Source organism: Adiantum capillus-veneris, chromosome 8 (genome assembly GCF_014529385.1).
Source record: "Adiantum capillus-veneris isolate H3 chromosome 8, ASM1452938v2, whole genome shotgun sequence".
Lineage (NCBI taxonomy): Eukaryota > Viridiplantae > Streptophyta > Polypodiopsida > Polypodiales > Pteridaceae > Adiantum > Adiantum capillus-veneris.
The window spans coordinates 168,867,004-168,886,540 of record NC_140938.1 but is presented as its reverse complement, the minus strand read 5'-3'; the positions used below and the strand labels follow the sequence as shown (position 1 = coordinate 168,886,540).

The window sequence follows — 19,537 nt, the reverse complement described above, 5'->3', positions numbered from 1 at the left end:
GAAAGATTCTCCTCCTCTTGCATCAAGTTCAGAACTTGACGTACAAGCCAACACCAAGAAGGAGAAAGGAAAAAGGCAGCTACTCAAAGGGTGGTGTAGCTTGAATGGGTAGAGAGTACTGATCTTGTTTGATCCAGGCTCCCACTGATGATTTCATTTCCTTGGATACCTCAGAATCTCTTGGACTTACTCCCAAGAACTCCTATGAGTTTAGGATTAGCCTTCTAAGGGTTGACTACGAATTCCACTCCAATGTAAGGGCAATTGAATTTGAAGAGTGGGAAGTACTTTGATCGAGTCTTTCCTAGCTGCTCCCATACAAGGATGCGATGTTATTTTGGGAATGCCTTTGCATTACAAAATTCATCCTCATATTATGTAAATAAGAAATCGTCCTTCACTTTCAAAGGGCATCAGTATGATGTAGATGCAAGTGCTAGTGACTGGCCAATACCCATGGTCAGTCACATCACTGTAAAAAGCAAATGAGAAAGTGTCTTTTTTCTTGATTTTTGTCAAAGACAGAGGGATGAGTGGTGAAAATGTCTTGTCAAATTTAGATAAAGATCGACTAACTTTTCTTAATCAGTATCATGATTGTTTTACTGACACTCCCGAGATGAATTACCTCCTGAAAGACCGGAAGATCATTGAATTGATCCTATTTTGGACGTTCACCCCTAAATCAGCCACCTTACAGAGTTAGTCTCTTACAACAAGAAGAAATTCTTAGACAAGTGAATGAAATTTTGGAGAAGGGTCTTGCTCGCCCTAGTACTTCTCCTTATTGTTGACCAATATTGCTTGTTCAAAAGAAAGATGACACTCTTTGAATATGCATTGACTATCGTCCTCTCAACAAGATTATGATCAAAAATAGATTTCCGATTCTCCGAATTGATGATATCTTAGACAAGCTACAAGGGGTACGAATTTTCAGCCGCATAGATCTCAAGAGCACAACTTTCGGATTGTATGAGTTCTTAGTAATGCCTTTCGGCCTTACTAACGCTCCAACAACTTTCATCGAATGATGGACCAAATTTTTCGTTCTCATCAACAGTTCACAAGTATCTTCTTTGATGGCATTCTAGTCTTCTCTTACATAGAGGAGAAACACAAACGACGCCTATAGCCCGTGTTCAAAGAATTGCAACAGAATAAACTTTAAGTTAATTGCTAAGAAAAGTGAATTTTTCTTGACACAGATTCACTGTCTGGGACACATTGTCTCCCATAGTCAAGTATGCATGGACCCAACCAAGGTAGCCACAGCCTGCTTCGGTTCATGATGTCCGAAGTTTCCTTGGCTTGTGTTCCTACTACAGACGTTTTATTCGCCATTTTGCTCAAGTTGCTGTACCTCTCCACAATCTTACTAAGAAACCTATATCTTTTGTATGGGGGGCTAAGTAGAAGGAAGCTTTTGAAAAGCTTAGGTACCTTCTCACCCATGGACCCATCCTCATTGTACTTGATCTTTGGAAACCATTTGAAGTGCATTGTGATGCTTCAAGCGATTGCATTGGCTCAGTTTTAAATCAAGAAGGCCATGCAATAGCTTATGAAAGTAGACACTTCGTGATGCGGAGCTTCATGCTTCCATCTATGAGAAGGAACTCGTGGTAGTTATTCACGCTCTCTCAATTTGGAAACACTATCATCTGGGAGCAGAATTTATGATCAAGACGGATCATCAAAGACTCATGCATTCTCTCTCTCAATGTAAGTTGTCTGAAAAGTAAATGAGGTGGGCCAATTTTCTCTCCATGTTTCACTTCCAAATTCTACACACTTTTGGAAGCAAGAATGCGATGGCAAATGCTATAACAAGTAAGTATACATCATCAAAAGTTGGAATCTCTACTCGAGATGCACCCTAACGACTCCAACTTTGGTGAAATTTGACAATAGCTACGAATTGGTACTGCAATTTTTTCCTACTCTATTAAAGATGGTCACCTTTATTTTCATCAAGGTCTTTGTGTGGCGCGTCTACTTAGAATAAAGGTGATGGATGAAGCACATGCTTCTTCTTACACAGGACATAGAGGCATAATATCCACAACACAGGCCTTAGAAAGATATTTTAATTTGCCAACACTACAAGCTGACATAGACAATTAGCCCCTACCAGCACCTTAGGTTCCCTTGGAAAGTATTGCCATGGATTTTATAATGGATTTTCCAGGAATCCCGAATGGAAATGATGCAGTTTGGACTATTATAGACAAATTCAGTAAGCAAGCTCATTTCATTCGAGTAAGAAAGACCATTAAAGCTGATCACATTGTCAAGATCTTTCTTGCCCAGATTTTTAAGCATCATGGCATGTCCCAAAACGATTATAAGTGATCGCGATCCATGAATGACCAGTAATTTTTGACGAGCGCTTTTTACGAACTTAGGAACTAAGCTGAATTTTTCTTCAACTTATCATCATCAGATAGATGGACAAAGCGAAATCGCTAACTCCACATTCCTAGACATTTAAAGTGCTATGTCTCATATAACCGACGAGAATGGGAGAAGTATCTACCTCACAAAATTTGCCTATAATAACACTGTATATTCCTCTACAGTAAAAGCTCCTTTTGAGGTTATTTATGGCAAACCACATCTTCTCCCAATCCTTCTCACCAAGGATAAAATATTCGCAGCTGATGATTTTGTTCAAGGTCTGGATACCGTTTACACGTGCGTGAAACGTGCTATCCTTAGATCTTAAGAAAAACATAAGAAAGTAGCGGACAAACATCATTGTGATCTGAAGGACAATTTGTTCTTCTTAAGTTTGATAAAGTGCGACTTAAGAAACAAGCCAATCAAAAAGGGAAAGCTGTAAAACTTTTGAACAGATATTAAGGCCCTTTTAAGAGTACAGAACAAATCAATGATGTAGCATTTAGATTGGATCTTCCAGAGGCTTGGAAAATCTATAATGCTTTTCACATGAGCCTTCTATGACCTTTCGTTGGAAAACCTCTTGTAGAACTTGCTATAGAAGAGCCCCCTGAGGTAGATGAAATTGAAGAAATACTTCTTCTAGAACAAATGATTCACCATCAGGAGCGCCAACTAAAGTTTGGAAGAACTCATTGTAAGTACTTAGTAATGTTTACAAATTACTCCCCTCTATATGCTGAGTGGATGATGGAATCAGAACTGCAAGATTTCCCAGACATCTTGCATTAGTACCATGAAGCCGTACAATTGAGGATAGCTATTTAGAAGACAGAGGGATTTAATACTTTTAGCTACAACTACAAATAAATGAAAATGATTTTTGTGCACACAATGAACTTATGAATTTATGAATTTATTGGTACCAATTATGAATGGGTAAATTTTCCGGTGCAATGTATCATCTGGAAATTTATTTGTGTCGGGATAGTATGATAAGTAGAACAGTAGCCAAACGCAGTGCAGAATAGTTCAGAACAGGCACATGAATAAGATGGTGTACCCAATTTGCTAAGAAAAGCTACAACTTAATAGTTTTGCGGTAGCCGCCCAAGAATGTGGCCGACCGAGCACTATAGAAATACGACCTGGCGGGAGCCGGCAGACTGAGTCGGGAGTGACATGAAATTGATCGAGTTATAAGTGCTCCAAAATGGCCAGAAATTCGGGTTTTAACGCTCATTTTTAAGTCTAAGGTTTAAAACTAAAAAAAAAAGAGTGGCCGGGTCAGTATGAACGTGGTGAAATGTTTTTAACATTAAAATAAGATAAAAAACTCAGCAACTAGTGTAGGATTTAGAAAATCGGCAATTTGCGAGCTTCTCTCTCTCTCGCGTGCCATCGGAATCAGCATGCGCTAGGCTTGTAAGCAAGTAGCGGTACCTATCGAGGTTGCCAGAGGTTTACACACACACACACACACACACACAAAGATATCTCTCTCTCTCAGTACTCAGTTCAACCCTCTCTCTCTTGCAAGATTGTGTGATTGCTTGCCCCCCCCCTCTCTCTCTCTCGCTCATGGACTGTTGTTGGTGACGAGGGGCTGCTGTTGCTATTGCTGATGGGCTGTTGATAGGCTCCTGTTGCCTGTGCGCTACTACTGCTGCTGCCTGCCCCAGCTCGGTATGCAGACCCTAAAACACAGCAGCGCGAGCTCTTACACCTATCCCAGCCTGGTGCGCGAACGCTAAAACACAGCAGTGCGAGCACCTACACGTGTCCCAGCCTGCTACCCGAACCCTAAAACATAGCAGTGTGCGAAACACATAGCAATGCCCAAATCCTAAACCGTAGCAACCGCACCTGCGCCAAATTCTATTGGCAGCTTGCCTGTCATGATTGTGACTATGTTGCAGTATTACATCTACTCTTAGTTGCACGTACGCGAAGTGCCATGCGAAGGACCCCTATGCTTGGATGGTCACATCCCTTCGCCCAAAAGACGTGCCTCTTCGCCAAAAGCCACACTCCTTCGACGACTGGTCACACCCCTTCGCTCTATGGTTGTGACTCTTCGCCCAATGGTTGCAGCTCTTCGCCGAAAGAATGTGTCTTTACGTCTAAAGTCGCGTCCCTTCACCATGAGACATGTCTTTTCATGTGTGTCTCTTCGTCTTCTATATAAGGAGCCTATTGTACTCAGTTTTCAGGCATTCAATCAATCAAACACAGAGTCTTCTGAGTCTTATCTCTGAGTCAAGTTCAAGTTTTTAAAGTCTTATTCATGAGTTTTAAGTTCTTAATTAAGGATCCGTACCTAGAATCCTTACAGTGGTATCAGAGCAAAATTTTTCTCGGGACTCGAAGATTGTGAGTCTCTCACCCTTGCCGCTACACTCTACCCTTCCCGGAGTTGCATGGAAGCAATTGAAAGATGAAATACACATAGACAAGTATAAGGTAATCCGAAATCCTCTATTCTAAATACATAAATAAATAAAGAGAAGAAGATGTGTGTATGCGGCATACCTGCTGAAATTCTCGACGTATGCCTCTTCATCGAGTCGTGTCTCTTCGATTCAAAGGGTAGCGCCTCTTCATTGGCTAGCACCCTTTCGAATCTCTGGACACTTCACAAGAGAACAACACCTCTTCATGAATATGTGCCAATCTTGGCACGCACCTCTCCGAAAGGTTGCACCTCTTGCGCTCACCTCTTGCCTGGCGTAGCATCATGCGCTCACCTCTTGCAGATGAAGGGTCGCAGCCTCACAATTACGCAGCCAGCGATTTGGGTTTTTTAATGCTAGTGGTCAAATTTTTAAGCCATTATTGGCCGGCCACTTTAAATATGGCTGGACCAATTTAACCCAAAGTGTGGAAGTTTCAAGACACCCCTTCACAAAAAAAAAAACAAAAACAAACAACCAGCCAATGTTACGTGCGATGCAGCGTGGGCCATCACTGTGCGCTCCTCTCTCACCCAGCATTCGCGCTGGCCATTTGGGTCGTCTCCCGCCTCCTTCCTGCGCGCGGTATACCCTCTTGCTATGACGCGAATCGGTGGACAGATTTCCCTTACATTTCGTACATAGACGAGGTTCTCGACACAGAATTGCTGGCATACACGGCACCCAAACTCATCATCATTCCCGATACCCGGAGCCAGTACCGGAACCAGCACACGAACCAGAAGTGATCATAATTCCGAATTCCCCAACGTCCAGAACTTGCTCATGCACTTGTTCCAGTTCCTATTCTCCTCGTTATTCTCTTTGAGGAGCAACCATGCCGACATCTCAGGACACAGAAGGCCTGAGATAGCAGTTCTCAAAAAGCAGACGACAATAATTTCAACAAGCCTCGCATTGATTCACACTCACTTGGATCAGATGCAGATGTAAACCTTTGAATCGACCAAATCGAAGGTTTCACAACCAAAATTTTCTTACCCAAAGTGGTTTCTCAGAGACAACTAGACACAAAGTACCTTCGTGCGAGCATCAAAAAAAGTCTCCGCATAAATATTCTTGGAAGTGCTACAGTTCTAAGCAACTAACTTCTTATCGGAATCATCAGTACCAGAAGCAGCAACATGAAGCTTCCAAAGGATCTCATCTTAAGAAGCAATTAGGCATATCAAGATGGACTTACTTAGTGGCACATATATCCGACCCTAGTCGAGACTCGGTCGTGAATGCCGCGACGCTGTACAAGTTCCCCCTTGCGAGCCATGCCTACATTTAAGTCTTTCTTATCTGATGGTGGTAAAGTTGAAGATTTATTGATCCTTTCCTTGTGCAAAAGAATTCTTCAGAGGTCTAAGAAGCAACAGCTTCCTCGACCTTCCCCTTGTCAATTGGAAGCCTTAATTCTCGCTGAGAAAGCTGAAGATTCAAAAGATTCCGGCTCTTGTGTGATAACAGACAAGCACATAATCCCTTCTTTGGCCGTGATCCAGGCAGAAAAAGTTGCCTCGTCACCCCCTTGTAGAATAAAGTCTTTGTCTCTGAACACATACCCAATGCAGTGGTGAATGATAATCCTTCAAACTTGAAGATTCCAGTTCTTGCCTTCAGCGGTGCAAAGGATAAATCAAATGCAAACTCTTGCAGCACGACTTCAGTCGCTGCAATTGAATCTTTGGACACAACTTGTTTTACAGATAAACCTTTACAGATGGATATACCTTCAAATACTACTCTGTCTTGTCTACAACATCCCTTCAGGAGGATTTTATTGTTCTAGACAAACCAATGGATTACCTTACAGATTTCCAACAAGTGGTCATCATCCAACAAGTCAGTTTACCAATAGTTTCACTCGAAGCAAATAAAGATTCAATCTTTTCTTGGACAAAGCTCGACGTTACAAATGACTTTGACAAAAGTACTAATCAAGTTGTAGATGTGATACTCATGTCTTTTTCAAAGATGAGACAAGTTGCAGATATGATCAGTTTTCAGTTTGGCAAAATAGTTATGGTCAATAACAGTGCCATGACGTGGGACTTAATAGAAAGAGCTTTGGATGCAGAAGCACTACAACAATACATTTTAAATGGGAGGGAATGTCATGATTGTGACTATGTTGCAGTATTACATCGACTCCTAGTTGCAGATACGCGAAGTGCCATGCCAAGGAGGACCCCTACGCTTGGATGGTCACACCCCTTCGCCCAAAAGACGTGCCTCTTCGCCAAAAGCCACACTCCTTCGACGACTGGTCACACCCCTTTGCTCTATGGTTGCGACTCTTCGCCGAAAGGATGTGTCTTTACGTCTAAAGTTGCGTCCCTTCACCATGAGACGTGTCTTTTCATTTGTGTCTCTTCCTCTCCTATATAAGGAGCCTATTGTACTCAGTTTTCAGGCATTAAATCAATCAAACACAGAGTCTTTTGAGTCTTATCTCTTAGTCAAGTTCAAGTTTCTAAAGTCTTAATCATGAGTTTGAGTTCTTAATTAAGGATTAGTACCTAGAATTCTTACATTGCCAAACGACAGTGCTTCTTCCTTTGTTGGATATGGTTCCACCCCCTCTCATTGAGGGGTTGGTGCGGTCGTGAGATGGGGAGAAGTGTGCGTAGCTGGGGATGGCTATTATAGGGTTTTGGTACAGGTAGTTTATGCGAAGTCTCATGGGAGGTGCTTGAGGATGGACCAACCAATCGATGTCGGGGATGACAATATTTTTGAAACCCCGCCTAAATCGAAAGCGACGTTTAGAGCCCCATAGTTATAGGGAATGGCCATTTTCAGGTCTCCGTTCCCCGTTCCTATCCCAATTTCCCGTTTCGCTCCCCACTCCGTGTTTCAGATGTGAGTATCCGAAACAGGGAATGGCATTTCATGCATATTGCTGTTCCGTATTCCCGTTCCAAATTCCCATTCTGGGAAAACTATGGTTTAAACGGAGGTTTCGAGAGAGCACACTATCGGTAGGTTCTTTGAGAGCATATAAACTTTCTAGAGTCAAAGATGACTTAATGTATGAGAAGGTACAGGTGATGATTAAGGTGAAGCTGAGCCTTTTGAGGGGTGACGTTTGAAAAAGAGATGTATGCAAATGCGGAAACTTACAAAATCGCTATGTATGCAGATATGAGGAAAGAATTGGACAAAGAGATGATTAGTAAGCATGACGAGATGCACACATCATTAAAGGCCGAAATGCAGACGATTGTGAGGGCAGAAGTGAACATAATGGAATGTATGACGCAGACAAGATTAGAGGATTGTAAGGTGCAGCGGAATGAATGTTGAACTTTGCTCAAGATGAGTGCTCCGAACTGTGCTCAAGGTTTCTTTTTCTTAGGGAAGGGAGAGCCTTCCGTTCTTTAATGAGAGAGTGCAATTGACACAAATAAAGTGAGTGGACACAGTGAATGGAAGTGCATGAGATTGAGAGATAGAGAAGAGAATACGACACCAGAGACGTTGTAAAACCCTCCTCCGAAGGCCCCACTCTCTATGGCGAGAGCGGTCTACTTATGATTGCACAAATCTCTACAATGCTTGGACTTGCCGACGATGTCGACGACAATGAGGACGACGACGAGACGGGCTGAAATCTGAAAATGCCAAGGGACTGAAATCTGCAAATCTTGTATCTGCTGAATTCTGACTCTATGTCGATGACGACGATGCGACGACGACGCGCTGAAAACGCAGATGCTGAAACCTGCGTTTTTTGGGCTGAAACTGTAAACCTTGCAGAAACTAACCGTGCGGTGAGGAATTGTTGCAGGAAGGTGAGATCTGCGAGGTTCGGGACTTGATCTGCGGTGTCGAAGGGCTGAAAACTGAAAACGCTGGTGGTTCTTGATGTTCCGTCGTGATGATCTGCAAAAACGTTGAGGTTGTGATGCAAACCAAAAACGCTAGGGCTAAAATTGTCTTCTGCTGTCGCCGGATGTCCTGCAAATGCAAAACGCTAGGCTGATTTGCTGTGTCGTGTTGACACCGGGCTGATCTGCTGTGCACAAATCGCCAAGGCTGGTCTGGTAGATGAAAAACGCTAGGGTTGTCCTGCTGATGCAAAAAACGCTAGGCCTCTTGGGTTCTGCTGAGAAGTTACCTGTTGAGCGAGTGCTCCTGCTCCTGCTGCCTCTTCTGCCAGAAAGTACTAGCTCTGGTTTGCTTATATATTAACTTAGCAAAATTGCCCTACCTACTTTCCAACAAAAGTCACTTAAATTAATAAGTGAAAAATGTCAAAAATAGGGAAAATAGATTAAATGCACTGGAAAATTCCCCTGAAGGATTTTGATGGGAGTGCTTATGATCATGCTGTGTGCAACCGGAGGATATGCATCTAATCTAAGTGACTGATCATGCACGGTCTGCGAACAGACTCACATATGTGCCAGATCACTTCCTATTCTAGACTGACTGGACTGATTGAACCCTGATCATGCTGTAGCTTGTCCACGAACACATAGGGTTGGATGTGTCACGTGACATCCCCTCCTTTTCAAAGTGAGGTACTGGTACCGAACTGTATGGCGTCTAGGGAGATCGCCAATAGCATCCGGAATCCTGGAAGGGACTCTTCGCTGGCCCACTCTGATGTGTGGGTCGTGCGGTACTTGAACTTCATAAAGGTCTGCAATGCTTGCTTCTTTGGGCCGCGCCGAAAGCGACACAAAGTCATCTTCAATGCTTCAAATTCGTCGAGAGTCATGCTTCTTTCTTCTTCAAGAATCTCCATGGCTGAAAATTCCTGAAACCATTTCCAACACAAAACCATGAACATACCTATTCCATGTAAAGTGACTGGAAAAAATCTTGTCTTTCTCAAAGACTGTGCATGCAATGTAGATGAACAAAGAGATGGAGTGCTAACCCGTTCACCACACACGCAAACAATGAGATCGAATCTTTTCGTGCGGATCTAAATCAATCAACTGTGGCAATTCATAATGAAAATGCCTATGCTTGATGCTCAATCTTTCTTGTGCTCTTTCTACAACTATGTCGTGCCAAGGAAGAGACATGAAATGTTACTTCCTTGATTGCATATTTTTCAGCTTTTCATGAACAATCCTCATACATTCGTGCTCATTTCATCATACCCAGGAAAAGGGATCACACAAAGACGCTGACTAAAATACAGGAAACGATCACGAATAAAACACTCGATCAATGCGTGCTGACTAATCATGCAAACACATAATACTTCCTGTGAGGGTTCCTTGGACCTAAGCTCAAGAGCCAAGATCGGTTCTTCCTGAGGTGGTTCTTTGGACCTTGACTCGAGAGCCAAGATTGGTTCTTCGTGATCGATCAAATCTGCAATGAGGTTAGCTTCACTACAAAAAGTATCAACTAACACATCATCCTTGTGAACAATCACATCATCTTCATGCAAACCATCATGCTCGTGAGAAATCACATCTCGATTATGCAAACCATCATGCTTGTCATTGTCATCCAAATCATCATGCTTATCATTATCATGCAATTCATCATGCTTATCATCATGCAAATCCTGTTTGTCATGCTTTGGAGAAGACGAGACCGAGAGAGTCTCCTTCTCTTGAATCTGTTCAACCTTCGCCTGCACATTAGAAATGAGAGATGGAGAATGAACAACTTGTCCACGAATGACAATGGGAGAGTCACTTTTGGCATTGAAAGTGAACGTATTTTCCACCCAATCAATGAGAGGGTTATGCTCACGAAACCATCGAATGCCCAAAATCATATCACATCCTGAGAGAGGAGAGACAAAAAATTTTCTTCTGAAAGCAGCTTGTTGAACTGTAAACAACACATCAAGGCACTCTTTCGTGATGAGAGAGCCATACCGGGAGCGAAGCCAGAGACCTCGAGAGGAGATTTCTGACTAACCTCTAAGCGGGCTCTCTCAACAAGAGAGGGACTGATCACATCATGCATACTGCCTGGGTCAAACAATATGACAAAACGCTGCCCCGTCATATGACCATAACATTTAATGAGAGACTCATCAATGGGAGGGTCAGGAGAAACTTGGGGCACATTCTTGTTGTCATTGATTGCATTGACAAAGGAAGTGGGTTCTGTGGATTCTTTAGATTCATTAGAGTCAAGCTTAGGATGTGTTCTTTTTATGTGACCCTTAATGTGACAATGAAAACAACGACCTTTCTTAGAATAAGTGCTTTGCTCTTCCGATGTGATGTATCCTCCTAAAATTCCTTATGCTACCTTTTCATCTGGAGTGAGCTTAGGTTTAGCAATTGTGTTAGCCTTACCCTTAGGCTCATTGGAAGAGTTCTTTTCTGAGAGACTGTTGGAAGATTGGTTAGAAGAGTTACTGTTCTTACCGTTCTTACCATTCTGAGGGTATTGAGAAGTTTGGGAGCTACTTGTGGATGTCTTGTTTTCCTTAGGCTTTCCCTTGTTGTGCTTCATCTCCTGTGTGAGAGCAATCACTACCGTCTTGTTGAGATCGATTGGATCGAGCACCTGGACATTGTACTTGATATACTCGTCCAATCCATAAAGGAATGCCTCCTTGTGCTCATCATCCGACTTGCGTAATTGGGTACCTAGTTGCAAAACACGATTAGAGAAAGACATCACTGGCATACCATTTTGCTTGAGAGCGCGCCAATCGTCCTTCAATTGTGCGAGGTACTGAGGTGGCATAAACCGCGCCTTGAGCTTGCCTTGGAAATCAACCCAATTGAAGGAAAGGGATGTGAATTCGTCAGCTTCCTCTAGGTGCGCGGCTAACTGTGCGTGGTACCAACTGATGGCATCACCGGCAAGGTACATAGCTGCCGTGAAAACCTTGCTATTTTCTGTCTTCTCAGTTGTCGCAAAATAAGCATTAAATTGATGCAACCAAGAATGAATAACCGTAGTATCCATCTTACCATCATACTTACTGAACTGGATCTTCTCTGTGACTGGGTTGTTGGAGTCCGAATCACGGCTTGCGCCACTTTAGGAACTACCAACATTTTTGACTGGTTCAGACTTCGAGACAAGAACCTGTCGAATCAATTCTTGAGTGCGGAGGTCCCTCTGAACCTCACGATCGGCCTCCAAGGCCGCTCGTCTTGCTTCGGTTTCCTCCTTTCTTTGTGCTTTTCTTTCTTTTCGTGCATCGTGCTTGCGTTCCAAAGCAATGCGAGTCGCTTCTTATTGTTCTGCTTTTCTTTCTAGTTGTGCCATCGCAACGCGATTCGTTTCTTGTTGTTGTGCCATCATCTCCAACATCGACTTGACCATCGCCTCCATAGGATTTGGTACAACTCGTGGCGTAGATGGGGAAGGGGGAGGGTCAGGAAAGCCTCCTAGTGGGGAAAACTCTTCTTCGCCACTCCCATGCTCACCACCTTCATGCGAAGTATCCATTCCGCTTCGGGTGATGACCATGCACTGTGATCTTTGGTTCTTAGGTTCACGAGGAACTTGGGTTCTTGTGGGTCTTGGGTTCTTGGGTTCTTGAGGGTCTTGAGTTCTTGAGGTTCTTCTTTCGCTTGCAATCTGTGTTTGAGAAGGATCTCTTCACCCGAGTTTTGCTCTTTTCCTCGGGCGTACCTCTTGGCGGCCTTGCGCTCACACCAAGGTTGCTTTTTCCCGCCTCATGTCGATTGGCCGGCCGCTAAGTGCACGGTCCGCTCTCAATGAGTGGAAAGAGGCACAAGGGGAGGCTGGACAAGCCCTTCTTTCTTGGGTTTCCTGTCACTCTTCAAAAACACGATTAGGAATCGACACGCCCAAGTGAACTTGGGTTCGTGCGACCTCAACAAGCAAAAAAAATCTTGTGGTTCTTTCCTTGAGTGATACAGAACACTGCCAAAGCTTTGATACCAATGTAAGGTGCAGCAAAATGAATGTTGTATTTTCTCAAGATTAGTGATCTTTATTGCTCAAGGTTACTTTTAGTTCTTAGGGAAAGAGAGAGCTTTCCGTCTTATGGAGAGTACTGTGATCACGAACAAAGTGAGTGGATATTGTGCGTGCAAGTGAATGAGACTGAGAGAAGGAGAGAGAAGAGATACGACACCGAGAGGTTGTAAAACCCTCCTCCGAAGGCCCCACTCTCGTCGGCGAGAGTGGTCTACTTTGATTGCACAAGGTGTACAATGCGTATGCAATGGACTGGTGCAATGGGACTATGCCGATGACGACGACGACTTTGTGGCTGAAAATTGGGATCTTCAATATGCTGATTTTCATGGACTGTTTCGAACTGAAATGGGCTGTTTCTACTGCTGTTTTAAGGCTGAAAACGACTGTTTCGTAGGGGCTTAATGGATGATCAAAAACGCTGAATGACTTGCTCTTTAGGCTGCATTTTTGGAGATGTTGCCTTGGCTGAAAACGCTGAATCTGGGGGTCTATTCCATGCTGGAAACGCTGCAATGGGCAGCAATTGCTAGTGTTAGTGGTTTTGCTGAATCGCTGAAGGAAATGCTGATCATGCAGATTGCCTAGCGTTAGTAAAAACGCCAGGGCTGGTTGTGGTTGCTGAGGTCAGAATCGCTATGGCTGGTCTGCTGCTGATGGTTAAAACCGCCAAGCAATGGAGGACATGGAGGCGATGCTGGATCTGGGGAAACGCCAAGGAAGTGGGAGGATGGCGATGCTGATGCTCGAAGATGCTAGGGTGCTGAGGGGGGGTACTGCTGAGAAGTTGCCTGTTGAGCGGGAAGCTCCTGTTGCCTCTTCTCCCAATTACTGCTAACTTGGGTTTGCTTATATATTAACTTAGCAAAATTGCCCTACCTACTTTTGTTGGAAAGTCACTTAAAAATAATAAGTGAAAATAACCAAAAATAGGAAAATAGGCTAAATGCACTGGAAAATTCCCCTGACTGAATCTAATGGATCCTGAAGGGAATATTGATGATCATGCTGTGTGCAACCGGAGGATATACATCTATACTCAGTGACTGGGGATGCACGTTCTACGAATAGACTCACAAAAGTGCCAGACCACTGCTAATCTAGACTTGACTGAACTGATTGAACCCTGCTGTGGTGTAGCTTGTCCACGGACACATAGGGTTGGGATGTGTCACGTGACAACCAATGTAAGGTGCAACGGACTGAATGTTGAACTTGCTCAAGATGAGTGCTCCGAACTGTGCTCAAGGTGTCACGTGATACATCCAATCCTATGTGTCCGTGGACAAGCTACAGCATGATTAGGGTTCAGTCAGTCCAGTCAGTCTAGATTTAGAAGTGATCTGGCACTTTTAGAAGTGATCTGGCACTTTTGTGAGTCTATTCGTAGACCGTGCATGCCTAGTCACTTAGTGTAGATGCATATCCTCTGGTTGCACACAGCATGATCATCAGTATTCCCATCAGAATCCATCAGATTCCATCAAGGGAATTTTATAGTGCATTTAGCCTATTTTACCTATTTTTATTTTAAGTGACTTTCCAACAAAAGTAGGTAGGGCAATTTTGCTAAGTTTGTATATAAGCAAACTAGAGCTAGCACTATTTGGCAGAAGAGGCAATAGAAGCCAAGCTCAGCAGGCAACTTCTCAACAAGACCCCTTGGCGGTTTTCCCCTCCAAGCAAGAAGAACCATCAGCATCCCCTAGCGTTTCCACATTCAGCATCAGCAACCATCTCCAAGCAAGGCCCAGCCTGGCGTTTTTGCATCAGATCTTCACCGCTGGCATATCTCAGCCCTAGAGTTAGTAAAATCCATCATCGACATCAGTTTTGGCCTAGCGTTTTCAGCAGTTATGAGCAGCGTTTTTCAGCCATGAAGAGCCTGCAATTTCACCCCTAAAGAAGTGACAGATTCAGCCCTGAAAGACCATCAGTTTTCAGCCTAAAGAAACCTCAGTTTTCAGCCCTAAACCTGCAGATTTTCAGCGACAAAGACCAACAGAAACAGCCCCCCAAATCAGCGTTTTTGGATTGTAGCAGATTTCAGCCCATAGCATATTTGGACAGCAGTAGAAAGATTGCAGATTTCAGCCCTTAGGTCGGTCTCGTCATCACCGTCGTCATCGCGGACATAGCCTAGACTTGCATCAGTCCCATGCATTCAGTTTGTACCAGTTTGTGCAATCATAAGTAGACCACTCTCATCGACGAAAGTGGGGCCTTCGGAGGAGGGTTTTACAACGTCTCTGGTGTCGTATCTCTCCTCTCTCTCTATCTCTCAATCTCATACACTTGCACGCACAGTGTCCACTCACTTTGTTGTGATCATAGCATTCTCTCATTAAGAACGGAAGGCTCTCCCTTCCATAAGAACAAAAGGAACCTTGAGCACAGTTCGGAGCACTCATTTTGAGCAAAGCGTAAACATTCATTCTGCTGCACCTAACACAAGGTTCCTTTGTCTTAGGGAAGGGAGAGCCTTCCGTTCTTTAATGAGAGTGCAATTGACACAAACAAAGTGAGTGGACACAGTGAATGGAAGTGCATGAGATTGAGAGATAGAGAAGAGAATACGACACCAGAGACGTTGTAAAACCCTTCTCCGAAGGCCCCACTCTCTATGGCGAGAGCGGTCTACTTATGATTGCACAAATCTCTACAATGCTTGGACTTGCCAACGATGTCGACGACGACGAGACGGGCTGAAATCTGAAAATGCTAAGGGGCTGAATCTGCAAATCTTGTATCTGTTGAATTCTGACTCTATGTCGATGACGACGATGCGACGACGACGCGCTGAAAACGCAGATGCTGAAATCTGCGTTTTCCGGGTTGAAACTGTAAACCTTGCGGAAACTGACCGTGCGGCGAGGAACTGCTGCGGGAAGGTGAGGTCTGTTAGGTTCAAGACTTGATCTGCGGTGTCTAAGGGCTGAAAATTGAAAACACTGGTGGTCCTTGATGTTCCGTCGTGATGATCTTCAAAAACGCTGAGGTTGTGATGCAAACCAAAAACGCTAGGGCTGAAATTGTCTTCTGCTGTCGCCGGATGTCCTGCAAATGCAAAACGCTAGGCTGATCTGTTGTGTCGTGTTGACGTCGGGCTGATCTGCTGTGCACAAATCGCCAAGGCTCGTCTTGCAGATGGAGATGGGGATGTCTGCCTCCTCTACCAGAACATCCGAAGCAGGGTCAAAACCATGTCTCCACTGTCGAAAGTGGGCTCGAGCTGCTCGGATGGTCAACGGACTCATGTGATGACCTTGGACGCCATCGCAGAGGTCTCAAACTCGATCTGCTAGTAGCCTCGTCAGAGTATCTGTACGTCCAAGATCTTGCCCACCTCTGCAAGTAGGCGGGCTTGGAGAAGGTCACGCAGCTCTCCTATGCTGGGTCGGGGACCGAAAATCTTGCAGATGATAGAAGTCACCTGCAAGCGCTCTACCTCTGCGGCTAGGCTCGCTTGCTCTGTCGGTGAAAGAGCAAGTCGAATGGTGGGCTCAGCGGGGTCGGGCGAGGGGGCTTCGGTAGAGTCTCTCTATGGCGAAGCTAGAGCCTCCATCTGTGTCTGCTGCTGAGTTGAAGAAGGTGAGAAGGACGCAAAGCTCCCAGCAGGCCGTGGAGACAGCCTCCTGCGAGCAAAAACGTGGGGGATGCAGGGGGGGGGGAGGCAATGTACACGGGAGAGAAGGGGGCGTGCGGGGGGGGGGGGAGGGGGGTTGGAGGCGGCTAAGCTATGGGCGGGGCAGCGGCCGGGGGGGGGGGGGGGGGGGGGGGCAGGCAGCGTCAGGCGGAGGTAGGCAGCGGGGGGCAGCGGGCGGGGTTGCGGGCAGGAGCAGCGGGGGAGGAGGGGGCTGCGCACACAGGGGACGGGCAGCAGCCTGCGCGCGCAGGGAGCAGGAGGGGGGGGATACGCGAAGGCGGGGGGAGGAGGGCACAGGCAGCAGCGAGCTCGCAGTTCGGGTAGCAGTTTAGTTATTCAATGAAAAGTGAGTATGGAGGCCACAATTTGAAGGTGCTGTATCCTCGAGGGTACAATATGCATCCACCATGAATTATTGTAGTATGGGAGCATGCTTTTGTATCAGTACCAGGTGTGGACGTGGAAATTTAATCTCTTGTATTGTATGGAATCTCATCTTGTCTATTTCCCTTCTTCAGTGCAAATGAACAAGGGATGCTGAGACTGCGCACCGGGGGAGCAATTCGGCCACACCCCACCAAGGTGTGCAAAGCTTTGTAGCCATAACTTAAAGCAAAGGTTGTTGTTTAGAGTATCGTCCTTCACTTTGCTAGGACAACTTTTTTTGCTTTGTTTTACCTCTTTTACGCATATTGCAGGAAAAGACTGGTGGTGAAGATGCCTACCTTATTGAAGGAGACTCTTGGGCAGGTGTAGCAGATGGTGTCGGGGGCTGGGCTATGAGTGGTTAGTCTGAATGTTTTCAATCCCCTTTTCAAGCATTTAAACTGTGTTTAATCGTATATCTTGTGGGGATGGAAATTAATCATACAAGGTACTAATTGGAAAGGGAAGGTAAATTGTGTTGATGATTACTAATCTCTGTTTCTACTAGTGATGCTTATTCCAAGGAATTTTTATGGCTGCTTTTGCATAATTCACTTATGCGGTAATTTACCATCTGTTTGACAAACAGGCATTGATTCCGGTTTATACTCAAGAGAGCTGATGAAAAATTGCGGGCTTCTTGCAAATTCTGAGAATGGCATACCTAATCCAAAGTCAGTCATTATCAAAGGGGTGAATAGAACTAAAGCTATAGGATCTTGCACTGCCGTACTTGCTGCTTTGCACAAACAGGTTTACATGCAGCTGAAGGTCCTTTTTACTGATTTTAGACGCACTGTCATGTCTTACCTGAGCCAATTTTTTCTTGCAGACCCTGTATGTTGCAAATATAGGAGATTCTGGTTTTATTGTGGTGAGAGATGGGATGGTGTTAGCCAAGTCAAAACCGATGCAACATGGCTTCAATTTTCCTCATCAGATAGGGAGTGAAGGTGATGATCCAGCAACTGCAGAGGCAGGTTTTTGAGCTCATGCACTGTGCTTCCTCTCTTTAGAGAGAGGGTCTTGGTCTTTTTAAGCATTTACTGGTTGACGCTGATTTTTTAACACAGTAAGTTGCTATATGTGCCTTACCTCGTTGGAACTGTGCCTACAGACGTTTGAAGTCAATGTAGCTTCAGGAGATGTGCTTGTGCTGGCTACAGATGGGGTTTATGACAATCTGTATGAAAGAGAAATAGTGGACATTGTAAATTCAGGGCAAAAGAAAGGAATCGAACCCGGGGTAATACTAGATATTGAATGTGAAGCCAAAACTTTGCTTATGTTGCTTCCTGAAAACATCAAATATTCGGTTTTTTTTGTGTTGGTTTGTTGCAGACTGTAGCGATGTGGCTTGTTAAGCTAGCTCATGAAGCAGGGTTAAACACTAAAGGTAGGAGCCCTTTTAGTGATGCGGCACATGCAGCTGGCTACAGTTATGAAGGTGGAAAGCTGGATGATGCAACTGTTGTCGTGTCGTATGTGGAGTAAGTATGTTTACAGGATGCAGGAGCTCATGAGCGTTACACAGCTGAATAAGACGGTTCAATCTTCAAAAGCAGAAATGATGATCCTTGGTTAGACTGATGGGCATTTAGGAAATGTAATTGTGGCAGCAGGTCAAACACAGTGTAGAGGCCATGAGGATGAGAGTTGGGGGACATGAATAACTGGTGAGAATTGTCCGATGCTCCTACTGAATTACATTCGGATGCCGAAGGTTCAATGCTCCTTACTGAATGTTATATACATTCCATAATTTTATCAGACTTGCAATGTGAAGACTTGGTACTCAACAACACAATTTTGCCTCCTTTGGTCACTGACAAAATACATGGGGCTCACCCTCAACCTTTTGTAATTGCTCAGGAACCTTGTACCCATAGAGCACACATGCCCTTAAGCATCGCGAGTGTCTGAGGAAACAAGAAGGGATTTGTTAATTCTAGAGGCCAGAGATGATTTGAAAATCAATTGGATTGGCCATGCGATCTGTATTTGATGTATGTAGGATGAAACTGGTAACCCAAAATAAAAGGACCCTGGAGTTACTGGAGTTATGTGGTGACTCTCTCTCTCTCTCTCTCTCTCTCTCTCTCTCTCTCTCTCTCCCCCCGTGCGGATTCATCTTCTAGAGGTGTCATCTGGGTGAGATGCCTGTGCCCACCAAGGAGGAGACTTGTAAACCTTCACGATAGACAAATCAGGAATCTATATGTGAGAGTCATAGGAGGAAGATGCCAAGGCAATTCAATCATGTAGAGATGCATCTTGTCATTAGAGATACCTTGAGAAAGAGCTTGCCTATAAAATCCTGTTTATAATAGGTTATGGATGTACTTTCAAGTAGAGAATTATCATCCTTTTAGCTTTAGGTTTGGTTTTTCCATTTCCCATAGATAGATTTTGTGTGTATGGTTTTGGTCTCATAGGCTACATTGCCTGTGCCAGACATTAATACTCTCTCTCTCTCTCTCTCTCTCTCTCTCTCTCTCTCTCTCTCTCTCTCATACCATGATTCAGCCCCACATAGTACAAATATATCTTTGGTCTCATGGGTCATATTATCCTTTTAGCTTCAGGCTTTTTTCTATTTCCCATAGATACATTTTCATTGTATGTATTGTTTTGGTCTCATAGACTACATTGGCCTGTGTGAGACATAAATACTCCCCCCCCCCCCAACAAACCCCACCCCACCCCGGCG

The 19,537-nt window shown here is 44.4% G+C and overlaps 1 protein-coding gene across 1 annotated transcript in view; it reads left to right on the top strand.

Annotated features, from left to right (window-relative positions):
- LOC147453323 (putative protein phosphatase 2C 80) overlaps nt 1-18,890 on the top strand; it is an 89,183-nt gene extending 70,293 nt beyond the window's left edge. The window contains exons 4-9 of the mRNA XM_086518726.1: nt 16,920-16,983; nt 17,100-17,187; nt 17,417-17,580; nt 17,660-17,803; nt 17,945-18,073; nt 18,169-18,890. Of these exons, the coding sequence (XP_086374852.1) occupies nt 16,920-16,983; nt 17,100-17,187; nt 17,417-17,580; nt 17,660-17,803; nt 17,945-18,073; nt 18,169-18,321 (742 nt within the window). The 3' untranslated portion in view covers nt 18,322-18,890. The remainder of the gene's footprint in view (nt 1-16,919; nt 16,984-17,099; nt 17,188-17,416; nt 17,581-17,659; nt 17,804-17,944; nt 18,074-18,168) is intronic.
- The last annotated feature ends 647 nt before the right edge of the window (nt 18,891-19,537 follow it).